The following is a 14,166-nucleotide window of genomic DNA, read 5'->3' on the forward strand; positions in this document are numbered from 1 at the left end:
TTTTTTCTGCTTTCAACACATCAGCTTCTGGGACAACACGTTGACTTGCTGCCTAATATATCCCAGCCACTTGCAGGCGCCATTGTTACGAGATAATCAATGTCAGGTTACCTGTCAGTGGTCATAATGTTATGGCTGCTCGATGTACAGTACAATTGTGGCTATAGAACTAGTGGAGTTAGCTATCTTCCCAGCAGATGGCAGTGTCGTTCACTAGTGTCGCTCCAGGCACAGAGGGCCGTACAGGGAGGCAGGCAGGAAATGCCGGGGAGATCCTCCTCTTCCTAGTCTCTTAGTGCGGGTCCATCAGTGTCACGTTTGTTACCATTGGAGGGCTTTAGGATGTTACCCACATTACAGACATGTCCCCGGCACCTGCTGGTGTGTGAGAAGTCCAGTTTCCTGCTGGAGAAGTCCAGGCATGCCACCCTCGTGGAGACACACTACTATAACTATGCAGTGAGTAGCCCATGTGCCCAGTGTGCATGCTGTACATACATGATGTATATATGAGGGGTGGCGGCACGGTGTACGGGCATGGTGCCCTATACATATGAGGGGTGGCAGCATGGTGCCCTATACATACATATATATGAGGGGTGGCAGGGTGTATGGACATGGTGCCCTATACATACATATATATGAGGGGTGGCACGGTGTATGGACATGGTGCCCTATACATACATATATATGAGGGGTGGCAGGGTGTATGGACATGGTGCCCTATACATACATATATGAGGGGTGGCAGCATGGTGTACGGACATGGTGCCCTATACATACATATATATGAGGGGTGGCAGCATGGTGTACGGACATGGTGCCCTATACATACGTATATATGAGGGGTGGCAGGGTGTACGGACATGGTGCCCTATACATACATATATATGAGGGGTGGCAGCATGGTGTACGGACATGGTGCCCTATACATATATATATATATGAGGGGTGGCATGGTGTACGGACATGGTGCCCTATACATACGTATATATGAGGGGTGGCAGGGTGTACGGACATGGTGCCCTATACATACATATATATGAGGGGTGGCAGAGTGTACGGACACGGTGCCCTATACATACGTATATATGAGGGGTGGCAGCATGGTGTCCTATACATACGTATATATGAGGGGTGGCAGGGTGTACGGACACGGTGCCCTATACATACGTATATATGAGGGGTGGCAGCATGGTGTACGGACATGGTGCCCTATACATACATATATATGAGGGGTGGCAGGGTGTACGGACATGGTGCCCTATACATACGTATATATGAGGGGGGGCAGGGTGTACTGACATGGTGCCCTATACATACGTATATATGAGGGGTGGCATGGTGTACGGACATGGTGCCCTATACATACATATATATGAGGGGTGGCAGGGTGTACGGACATGGTGCCCTATACATATATATATATGGGGGGTGACATGGTGCCCTATACATACATATATATGAGGGGTGGCAGAGTGTACGGACATGGTGCCCTATACATACATATATATGAGGGGTGGCAGCATGGTGTATGGACACGGTGCCCTATACATATATATATATATATATATATATATATATATATATATACGAGGGGTGGCAGCATGGTGCCCTATACATACATATATACGAGGGGTGGCAGCATGGTGCCCTATACATACATATATACGAGGGGTGGCAGCATGGTGCCCTATACATACATATATATGAGGGGTGGCAGCATGGTGTACAGACACGGTGCCCTATATATACGTAGGGTGGCAGCATGTTGCCCTATACATACATATATATGAGGGGTGGCAGCACGGTGCCATATACAGTTGCAAGAAAAAGTATGTGAACCCCTTGGGATTACGTGGAGTTTTGCATGAATTGGGCATAAAATGTGCTCTGAACGTCATCTAAGTCACAACAATAGAAGAACACAGTCTGCTGAACATAATACTACACAAACATTAGATGTTGCCATGGTTTCATTGCACATAACATGTAAACATTCACAGTGCAGGGAGGAAAAAGTATGTGAACATTTGGACTTAATAACTGGTTGACCCTCCTTTGGCAGCAATAACTTCAACCAAACGTTTCCTGTAGTTGCAGATCAGACCTGCACAACGATCTGGAGTAATTTTGGACCACTCCTCTTCACAAAACTGTTTCAGTGTAGCAATATTCTTGGGATGTCTGGTGTGAATCGCTCTCTTAAGGTCATGCCACAGCATTTCAATGGGGTTGAGGTCAGGACTCTGACAGGGCCACTCCAGAAGGCGTATTCTGTGCTGTTGCAGCCATTGTTTTGTTGAATGACTTGTATGCTTTGGGTCATTGTCCTGTTGCATCACCCATCCTCTGCGGAGCTTCAGTTGGCAGACAGATGGTCGTACGTTTTCCTGCAAAATGTCTTGATAAACTCTGGAATTCATTTTCCCATCAATGACAACAATCCGTCCAGGCCCTGAGGCAGCAAAGCAGCCCCAAACCATGATGCTCCCTCCACCATGTTTCACAGTGGGGATGAGGTTTTGATGTTGGTGTGCTGTGCCTTTTTTTCTCCACACATAGTGTTGTGTGTTCTTCCCAAACAACTCAATCTTGGTTTCATCTGTCCACAGTATATTTTGCCAGTAGTGCTGTGGAACATCCAGGTGCTCTTTTGCAAACTTCAAACGTGCTGCAATCTTCTTTTTGGACAGCAATGGCTTCCTCCGTGGTGTCCTCCCATGTACTCCATTCTTGTTTCATGTTTTCCTTATTGTAGATGTGTCAACAAAAATGTCAGCATGTGCCAGAGATTTCTGTAGGTCTTTAGCTGACACTCTGGGATTCTTCTTTACCTCATGCAGCATTCTGCGCTGTGCTCTTGCAGTCATTTTTACAGGACGACCACGCCTAGGGAGAGTAGCAACAGTGCTAAACTTTCTCCATTTGTAGACAATCTGTCTTACCGTGGACACATGAACATCAAGGTTCAAGGAGATACTTTTGTAACCCTTTCCAGCTTCATGCAAGTCAACAATTCTTGATGGTAGGTCTTCTGAGAGCTCTTTTCTGCGAGGCATGGTTCACATCAGACAGTGCTTCTTGAAACCAGTAAACCCAAAACAGGTGTCAGCAACACATCCAATATCATCACACTGATTGGAGTCAAGGTTGGCTCACTCCTGGCTCCAATTAGCTCTGGGAGAAGTCATTAAGCTAGGGCCTCACATACTTTTTCCTCCCTGCACTGTGAATGTTTACATGTTATGTGCAATTAACCCATGGCAACATCTAATGTTTGTGTAGTATTATGTTCAGCAGACTGTGTTCTTCTATTGTTGTGACTTAGATGACGTTCAGAGCACATTTTATGCCCAATTCATGCAAAACTCCACGGAATCCCAAGGGGTTCACATACTTTTTCTTGCAACTGTACATACATACATATATATGAGGGGTAGCGGCAGGATGTACGGGCATTGTGCCCTATACATACATATATATGAGGGGTGGCAGCATGGTGCCCTATACATACATATATATGAGGGGTGGCACGGTGTATGGACATGGTGCCCTATACATACATATATATGAGGAGTGGCGGCAGGGTGTACGGACACGGTGCCCTATACATACATATATATGAGGGGTGGCAGCATGGTGCCCTATACATATATATATATGAGGGGTGGCGGCATGGTGTACGGACACGGTGCCCTATACATACAGTGGGGCAAAAAAGTATTTAGTCAGCCACCAATTGTGCAAGTTCTCCCACTTAAAAAGATGAGAGAGGCCTGTAATTGGCATCATAGGTAGACCTCAACTATGAGAGACAAAATGAGAAAAAAAATCCAGACAATCACATTGGCTGATTTGGAAAGAATTTATTTGCAAATTATCGTGGAAAATAAGTATTTGGTCACCTACAAACAAGCAAGATTTCTGGCTCTCACAGACCTGTACCTTCTTCTTTAAGAGGCTCCTCTGTCCTGCACTCATTACCTGTATCAATGGCACCTGTTTGAACTTGTTATCAGTATAAAAGACACCTGTCCACAACCTCAAACAGTCACACTCCAAACTTCACTATGGTGAAGACCAAAGAGCTGTCGAAGGACACCAGAAACAAAATTGTACACCTGCACCAGGCTGGGAAGACTGAATCTGCAATAGGCAAGCAGCTTGGTGTGAACAAATCAACTGTGGGAGCAATAATTAGAAAATGGAAGACATACAAGACCACTGATAATCTCCCTCGATCTGGGGCTCCATGCAAGATCTCACCCCGTGGGGTCAAAATGATCACTAGAACGGTGAGCAAAAATCCCATGACCACACGGGGGGACCTAGTGAATGACCTGCAGAGAGCTGGGACCAACATAACAAAGGCTACCATCAGTAACACACTACGCCACCAGGGACTCAGATCCTGCAGTGCCAGACGTGTCCCCCTGCTTAAGCCAGTACATGTCCGGGCCCATCTGAAGTTTGCTAGAGAGCATTTGGTTGATCCAGAAGAGGATTGGGAGAATGTCATATGGTCAGATGAAACCAAAATAGAACTGTTTGGTAGAAACACAACTCGTCGTGTTTGGAGGAGAGAGAATGCTGAGTTGCAGCCAAAGAACACCATACCTACTGTGAAGCATGGGGGTGCCAACATCATGCTTTGGGGCTGTTTCTCCGCAAAGGGACCAGGACGACTGATCCATGTACAGGACAGAATGAATGGGGCCATGTATCGTGAGATTTTGAGTGCAAACCTCCTTCCATCAGCAAGGGCATTGAAGATGAAACGTGGCTGGGTCTTCCAACATGACAATGATCCCAAACATACCGCCCGGGCAAAGAAGGCGTGGCTTCGTAAGAAGCATTTCAAGGTCCTGGAGTGGCCTAGCCAGTCTCCAGATCTCCACCCCATAGAAAACCTTTGGAGGGAGTTGAAAGTCCGTGTTGCCCAGCGACAGCCCCAAAACATCACTGCTCTAGAGGAGATCTGCATGGAGGAATGGGCCAACATACCAGCAACAGTGTGTGCCAACCTTGTGAAGACTTACAGGAAACGTTTGACCTCTGTCATTGCCAACAAAGGATATATAACAAAGTATTGAGATGAACTTTTGATATTGACCAAATACTCATTTTCCACCATAATTTGCAAATAAATTCTTTCCAAACCAGCCAATGTGATTGTCTGGATTTTTTTTCTCATTTTGTCTCTCATAGTTGAGCTCTACCTATGATGCCAATTACAGGCCTCTCTCATCTTTTTAAGTGGGAGAACTTGCACAATTGGTGGCTGACTAAATATTTTTTTGCCCCACTGTACATATATATGAGAGGTGGCAGCATGGTGCCCTATACATACATGTATATGACGGGTGGCAACATGGTGCCCTATACATACATACATATATATGAGGGGTGGCACGGTGTATGGACATGGTGCCCTATACATACATATATATGAGGGGTGGCAGCATGGTGTACGGACACGGTGCCCTTTACATACATATATATGACGGGTGGCAGCATGGTGCCCTATACATATGTATATATGAGGGGTGGCAACATGGTGCCCTATACATACATATATATGAGGGGTGGCAGCATGGTGTACGGACACGGTGCCCTATACATACATATATATGAGGGGTGGCAGCATGGTGTACGGACACGGTGCCCTATACATACATATATATGAGGGGTGGCAGCATGGTGTACGGACACGGTGCCCTTTACATACATATATATGAGGGGTGGCAGCACGGTGTATGGACATGGTGCCCTATACATACAAATATATGAGGGGCAGTGGCATGGTGTATGGACATGGTGCCCTATACATACATATATATGAGGGGTGGCAGGGTGTACGGACACGGTGCCCTATACATACGTATATATGAGGGGTGACAGAAGGGTGTATGGACACGGTGCCCTATACATACGTATATATGAGGGGTGACAGAACGGTGTATGGACATAGTGCCCTATACGTATATATACACCCTGTTCCAAATTATTATGCAAATTATATTTTTCTCATTTACCTAAATAATTGTAAATAAAAGTCAGCATAATTCTCATGTTATCAACTATTAAGAGTACAATTTACATTTTATTGAACAAACCTCCTAATGATAACAGTATTTTTGTTAAACATAAAAAACTTCCAATGCACTGTTCCAAATTATTACGCACAGTAAGTTTCAAAACACTTTATAGGTTGTACAGAACTGAAAATTGTCATTTGTTGTGTTTGCAGCATATTTACTGAAATCAAAAGCTATTTCAATCAAACTTTTAACAACATTTTAACTTTTTAAACATTTTAACATAGGACCCCTTATTTGATAGCAGCTTCACAAGTCTTGCATCCATTGAACTTGTGAGTTTTTGGACAGTTTCTGCTTGAATTTGTTTGCAAGATGTCAGAATAGCCTTCCAGAGCTGCTGTTTGGATGTTAACTGCCTCCCACCCTTATAGATATTTTGCTTGAGGATGCTCCAAAGGTTCTCAATAGGATTGAGGTGAGGGGAGGATGGAGGCCACACCATGACTTTCTCTCCTTTTATCCCCATAGCAGCCATTGATGCAGAGGTATTCTTTGCAGCATGAGATGGTGCATTGTCATGCATGAAGATGATTTTATTACGGAAAGCATAGTTCTTCCTTCTGTACCAGGCAAGAAAGTGGTCAGTCATAAACTCCACATACTTTGCAGAGGTCATCTTTACACCTTCGGGGACCCTAAAGGGGCCGACCAGCTCTGTTCCCATGATTCCGTCCGAAAACATTACTCCACCACCGCCTTTCTGACGTCGCAGCCTTGTTGGAACAGGGCGGCCGTCCACCAACCATCCACTACTCCATCCATCTGGACCATCCAGGGTTGCACGGCACTTATCAGTGAACAGGATTGTTTGAAAATTAGTCTTCATGCATTTTTCTGCCCAATGCAGCCATTTCTGCTTGTGAGCATTGGTTAGTGGTGGCCGAATAGAAGGTTTATGCACAGTTGCAAGACTCTGGAGGACTCTACACCTTGATGTCCGTGGGACTCCAGAGGCACCAGCAGCTTCAAATATCTGTTTGCTGCTATGTAATGGTATTTTAGCAGCTACTCTCTTGATCCGATGCATGGATCTGGCAGAAATCTTCCTCAATGTGCCTTTATCTGCACGAACCCGTCTGTGCTCTGAATCAGCCACAAATCTCTTAATAGTGCGATGATCACGCTTAAGTTTTCATGAAATATCTAATGTTTTCATACCTCGTCCAAGGCATTGCACTATTTCACTCTTTTTGGCAGCAGAGAGATCCTTTTTCTTCCCCATATTACTTGAAAATGGTGCTCTGCTTAATAATGTGGAACACCCTCCTTTAGTAGTTTTTCCTTAAATTGGGCTCACCTGCCAATCTAATTATCACAGGTGTCCGAGATTGTTTTCAGTGATCAAAAGAGCCCTGACACACAATGCCATCCATGAGTTAAACTGAAAAACAAAATATTTAATCTTTGTGACACTTAAATAGAATTTGCATAATAATTTAGAACAGGGTGTATATGAGGGGTGGCAGTGCAGTGTACGGGCATGGTTCCCTATACGTACATATATATGAGGGGTGGCAGGGTGTACGGACATGGTGCCCTATACATGCAGATATATGAGGGGCGGCAGCAGAGTGTATGGACATGGTGCCCTACACATACATATACATGAGGGGTGGCAGGGTGTATGAACATGGTGCCCTATACATACATATATATGAGGGGTGGCAGGGTGTACGGACATGGTACCCTATACATGCAGATATGAGGGGTGGCAGCAGAGTGTACGGACATGGTGCCCTACACATACATATATATGAGGGGTGGCAGGGTGTATGGACATGGTGCCCTATACATACATATATATGAGGGGTGGCAGGGTGTATGGACACGGTGCCCTATACATACATACAGTGGGGATCGAACGTTTGGGCACCCCAGCTAAAAATTTGTATTAATGTGCATAAAGAAGCCAAGGAAAGATGGAAAAATCTCCAAAAGGCATCAAATTACAGATTAGACATTCTTATAATATGTCAACAAAAGTTAGATTTTATTTCCATCATTTACACTTTCAAAATAACCGAAAACAAAAAAATGGCGTCTGCAAAAGTTTGGGCACCCTGCAGAGTTAATATCTTGTACTGCCCCCTTTGGCAAGTATCACAGCTTGTAAACGCTTTTTGTAGCCAGCCAAGAGTCTTTCAATTCTTGTTTGAGGTATCTTTGCCCATTCTTCCTTACAAAAGTCTTCCAGTTCTTTGAGATTTCTGGGCTGTCTGTCACGCACTGCTCTTTTAAGGTCTATCCATAGATTTTCAATTATGTTGAGGTCAGGAGATTGTGAAGGCCATGGCAAAACCTTCAGTTTACGCTTCTTGATGTAATCCCCCGTGGATTTCGAGGTGTGTTTAGGATCATTATCCATTTGTAGAAGCCATCCTCTCTTTAACTTCAGCTTTTTCACAGATGGCATCAAGTTACCATCCAAAATTTGCTGAAATTTTATTGAATCCATTTTTCCTTCTACTTGTGAGATGTTCCCTGTGCCACTGGCTGCAACACAACCCCAAAGCATGATTGATCCAACCCCATGCTTAACAGTTGGACAGAGGTTCTTTTCATTAAATTCTGTGCCCCTTCTTCTCCAAACGTACCTTTGCTCATTCCAGCCAAAAGTTCAATTTTAACCTCATCCGTCCACAGAACTTGTTTCCAAAATGCATCAGGCTTGTCTATATGTTCATTTGCAAAGTTCAAACGATGATTTTTGTGGTGACGACGTAGAAGAGGTTTTCTTCTGATGACTCTTCCATGAAGACCATATTTGTACAAGTATCTCTTTATAGTGGAATATTGTACCACAACTCCAGTGTCTGCCAGATCTTTCTGGAGGGATCGTGCAGTCAAACGTGGGTTTTGAATTGTTTTTCTCAGAATCCTGCGAGCTGTTCTGTCTGATATTTTTCTTGGTCTTCCAGATCTTGCTTTAACTTCCACTGTTCCTGACGACTGCCATTTCTTAATTACATTCCGAACAGAGGATATTGACATCTGAAAACGCTTTGCTATCTTCTTATAGCCTTCTCCAGCTTTGTGAGTGTCAACTATTTTCAGTTTCCGTTTTCTAGACAACTGCTTAGAAGAACCCATGGTGCTGATTGTTGGGGCAAGGTCAGATGAGTCTGGGCATTTAAAACCTTTGAGATTGACATCACCTGGTCTTCCCAGACGATGATTGAGAACAATCCATGACACTGGCAGGTCTCAGCTTTGCAAAGGGGGCAGTGCATGCTATAAATCCTGCAGGGTGCCCAAACTTTTGCAGACGCCATTTTTTTGTTTTCTGTTATTTTGAACGTGTAAATGATGGAAATAAAATCTAACTTTTGTTGACATATTATAAGAATGTCTATTCTGTAATTTGATTCCTTTTGGAGATTTTTCCATCTTTCCTTGGCTTCTTTATGCACATTAATACAAATTTTTAGCTGGGGTGCCCAAACGTTCGATCCCCACTGTATATATGAGGGGCGGCAGCAGAGTGTACGGACATGGTGCCCTATAGGTACATATATATATCAGTTTTGGATGGATGTCCAGTTCTTGGTAATGTCACTGTTGCACCATATTTTCTCCACTCGATGACTGTCTTCACGGTGTTCCATGGTATATTTAATGCCTTGGAAATTCTTTTGTACCCTTCTGATTGATATCTTTTAACAATGAGATCCCTCTGATTCTTTGGAAGCTCTCTTCGGACCATGGCTTTTTCTGTAGGATGCGACTAAGAAAATGTCAGTAAAGACCTACTAGAACAGCTGAACTTTATTTGGGGTCAATCAGAGGCACTTTAAATGATGGCACGTGTGTACTGACTCCTATCTAACATTATTTTAAATGTGATTGCTCAATTCTGAACACCGCTACATCCCCGGTTATAGGAGAGTGTGCACACTTATGCAACCACATTATTTTAGGTTTTTATGTTTACACCCCCCACAAAAAAAAAAAATACTTCAGTTTGTTTTTCAATTGAGTTGTACAGTTTATAGGTCACATTGAAGGTGGAAAAAGTTCTGAAACTATTTATCTTTTGTTTAAATTTTTTTACATCACAGAATCCATGACATTTTAACAGGGGTGTGTAGACTTTTTATATACACTGAGGACATAGTGCCTTATACATGCTATACATATCTATGGGGGGGGGGGCTAAGTTTTTTCTGGCTAATAGGAAAGTATGACAGTTCTAGTCATGTAGAGCGACTTTGATGCTATTTGAGTGCCAGACAGTGTAAATTTGCATTAGATGAACAGAACTGTCATACTTTGCAAAACGCATAAAAAAAAAAATAAAAAACACAACACTTGCGTTCTTGGCACAGCTCCATTGAAGTCTGTAATACATAAAATGTACAGTTTATAGATCACATTGAAGGTGGAAAAAGTTTTGAAACTATTTATCTTTTGTTTCATTTTTTTTACATCACAGAAATCCTGACATTTTAACAGGGGTGTGTAGACTTTTTATATCCACTGTATAGGGACATACATGCTATACATATCTATGGGGGGGACGGGCTAAGTTTTTTCTGGCTAATAGGAATGTATTACAGTTCTGTTCATGTACTGCGACTTTGATGCTGTTTGAGTACCACAGAGTGTAAATTTGCATTAGATGAACAGAACTGTCATACTTTGCATAAAAAAAATAAAAAACACAACACTTGCGTTCTTGGCGCAGCTCCATTGAAGTCTGTTACACACAAAATGTAATCTGCTGTGGGAAAAAAGTCCCTGACCCTTTCCAAAAAGTACACCAGCTCAAAAAGCACAGATGTGAACTAGAACCATAGAAAATCATGTTAAATGGATAGGAACAGCCAAACTCTGCTACTAAGGTGCGATTGTGATAGAAAGTTATACTGCATAAGCAAGATCTCTCCCAAGCAAAGGATTCAATGCAGACTGGGGTTTCAAGATATACTGTTCAAGCACTTTTGAGGAAACACAAAGAAACGTGCAACTTTGAGGACTGGTTGGCCAAAGAAAAGCAGCAGATGAAAGACAGATTGTGCTTAGTTCCCTTCAACATCATGAGGTGTCCCGCAATGCCATCAGCACAAAACTTGTGGAAACCAGTTACACCCATCTATCATCTGAAGAACATAAGAACTGGGGTGCAGAAAAATGACAGGTGTTCAAAATTTGAAATGTTTGGCTGTAGCAGGACAAAAGGGCTGGAGAGCTGTATAATAATGAGTGTCTGCAGGCAACAGTGTAGCGTGGTGGAGTTTCCTTGCAACATTGGGGTTGCATTTCTGCAAATGGAGTTGGATATTTGGTCAGGATCAATGGTGTCCTCAATACTGAGGAATACAGGCAGATAGTTATCCATTATGCCATACCATCAGGGAGGCCTGTGATTGACCCCAAATGTATTCTACAGAAGGACAACAACTCCAAACATGCAGCCAATGTCATTAAGAACTATCTTTGTTATGAAGAACCTGCAGTCCTAGATATGATGATTTGGCCTCCACAGAGCCCTGATCTCAACAACATCGAGTCTGTATGAGATTACATGAAGGGAAAGAAGGATTTGAGGCAGCCTGTATCCACAGAGGATCTGTGATTAGTTCTCCAAGATGTTTGGAACCACCTACTTGTCGAATTCCTTCAAAAACTGTGTGCAAGTATACCTAGAAGAATTGAAGAAATAATGCTGTTTTGAAGGCAAAGGGTGGTCACACCAAATATTGATTTGATTTAGATTTATCTTCTGTTCATTTACTTTCCATTGTTTTAATTGATAAAAAATAAACTATGAACACTTCTATTTCTGAAAGCATTCTTAACCCCTTGACGCCGTCGCCTCCCGGCCCTTTAAGAGATTCTGACGCCGGGAGGCGGGGCGGTGGGGGCGTGGTTTAGGAATCATGTGACCGCCGTGATTACGCGTCACGGTGGTCACATGATCGGGAAAGGTCCCGTTCGAAAGAGCGGAGCGGGGCCTTTCCGTGAGTACTACACATGTGTGCTGGGAGCGCGCAGGGCGCTCGCTCTCAGCACATATCTATTTAGTTCCATGGACGCAAATGTGCGGCCGCTCGGCGTCTAGGCCCAGACGCCGGGCGGCCGCACATTTGCGTGCGGCCGGCGCAAAGGGGTTAATTTACAGCATTTTTTCACACATGCCTAAAACATTTGCACTGTACTCTATGACCACTTATAGGTAGACATTGGGGGGGAGTAAAAACGCAGATAAATTGCTTGTGTGAGCCTAGTGCCATTTTAGACTTGTACATACACATGGGTGGCTTTTTCCATTGCTCAGTTTAGGTAGCTGCTTGGAAGTTTGCTCTTTTTCAGCCATGTCCCTGTAGTGCTCTTTGTATAGGTCCATTGAACACCAGTACGGTACATGTATGGATCTTCTCAGTCTCTTGGCACTATTCCAGAGTTCCTCTTCTATTTTCTATACATGCTTGATTATTGCCTCCAAAGTTTCCTTTATTTTTTAAGTACTTACCAGTCAAAGCTCAGCTGAAATTGAAGGTGTGTCTCATTTTTCAAGCTTTTGAAGGTGTGGAAGTGTTACACTCTTTCAGGTTTTTATTGCTGTGTCCCAATTAGAAGATTCGCCATCTATTTATATTGGTTACCATTGTCACTGAGAAAGAAAGTGAGGAATTCTTTTTGTATTCTCTCCAGAACAGGAGGTATGGGAAAATCTTCTAAATAGGGCATCTACTCCAAGGACAACTGTCCCACTTTGGGAGATATCCTCTAAATTCCTGTTGTATTTTTTGGTCAGTAAGCAAAGGCAAATTTCCCCAACTGGTACACAGAATCAAAAATATAACCTGGCAGGGATTTAAAACCCTTCCCTACTATATACAAAAACAAAAAGATTTGGCTGAACATACACTTTCAAACAGGGGTCCTCAAACTTTTTAAACGGGGGCCAGTTCACTGACCTTCACACTGCTGGGGGATCGGACTATAGTTTTTAAAAAAAATATGAACAAATTCCTATGCACACTGCTCAAAATTACTATATTTAAAATGCACTGTACTCTGTAACGCACTGGACACCGCAATGCACTGTACTCTGTAGGAATGCCATCTGTTTGCAGAAAAATTTAAATCAGCAGCTACAAATACCGTGGTTGCTGACTTTTAATAAGTAGGTACTCACCAGTATAAGGATCCAGTGCTGTTATCACCTGGGTTGGTTCTTTTCCAGTCTGACACTTCCATCTTGAGTGTAGGAAGTCAGCTGTGACTGGCTCATAGCTGGCTTTCCACCAGGCCTATTTAGACACTTCTCTCCTACATGTAGTAATCAGCATTCTTTTGCAAAATAATTACTTAGAACTTGTATTTTGAGATTTTATTGAATGTTCTTTTGGGTTTACTACTGTTTTGACTATATAAGCGGACTCCAGGTTTCTGGTGTTTTCCCCGTCTTCGCTGGGGGGTTCCCCCCCCCTGCTATTCGTAGGCAGGGCCACCCCCCGGTGTGAACATTAATCTCGGCCTTTGATATTCTTATATGTTTGTGTATTTTCTTTTCTGAACCTGTTCGCTATGGGTCTCCCTGACTTGCTGGTCTTCTGCGGTGGGACGGAGGGGGCCCTGGGGGGTAGCCTGAGCGCCTTAACTTTATCTTCACACAATGACTTCCTCTCCTCCTGAAAATCTATTATCACAATATTCATGGGTGAACTCGCCTATCAATCGATCCAACATTTTTCACTCTCTCGCGTCCAGGCGGATTGACCTTGTGGGGTTTATTTTCTAAAGCTGGAGAGTCCAAAATCAGACTCCCTTCTGCATAGAAAACAATCAGCTTCCAGGTTTCATTGCCAAAGCTTCATTGAACAAGCTGAGGTTAGAAGCTGATTGGTTTCTAGGCAGAAGGGAGTCTGTTTTTGGACTCTCCAGCTTTAGTAAATAAACCCGTTTGTCTGCAGGAGACCAGGTTCTCTTCCTCCTCGGCCTGTAAGTACCTCTCTCCTCATTACGCTACCTTTTATCTAGCTTCTGCCCCTGAGAAATGTAGGGGAGTCCTGATTGCTTTTCGGCGTCACTTAATGTTTGACTGTACTAAAAAGAT

At 43.4% G+C, this 14,166-nt stretch overlaps 1 protein-coding gene across 1 annotated transcript in view; it reads left to right on the forward strand.

Annotated features, from left to right (window-relative positions):
- Positions 1-241: 241 nt before the first annotated feature.
- The window catches only part of RPP40 (ribonuclease P/MRP subunit p40), a 42,131-nt gene continuing 28,206 nt past the window's right edge, over positions 242-14,166 (forward strand). Inside the window, exon 1 of the mRNA XM_089682205.1 lies at positions 242-459. Coding sequence (XP_089538331.1) covers positions 343-459 — 117 coding nt within the window. The 5' untranslated portion in view covers positions 242-342. The remainder of the gene's footprint in view (positions 460-14,166) is intronic.

Source organism: Staurois parvus, unplaced genomic scaffold (genome assembly GCF_062004578.1).
Source record: "Staurois parvus isolate SC_StPar_1 unplaced genomic scaffold, SC_StPar_1.0 ptg000287l, whole genome shotgun sequence".
In the NCBI taxonomy this organism is placed as follows: Eukaryota; Metazoa; Chordata; class Amphibia; order Anura; family Ranidae; genus Staurois; species Staurois parvus.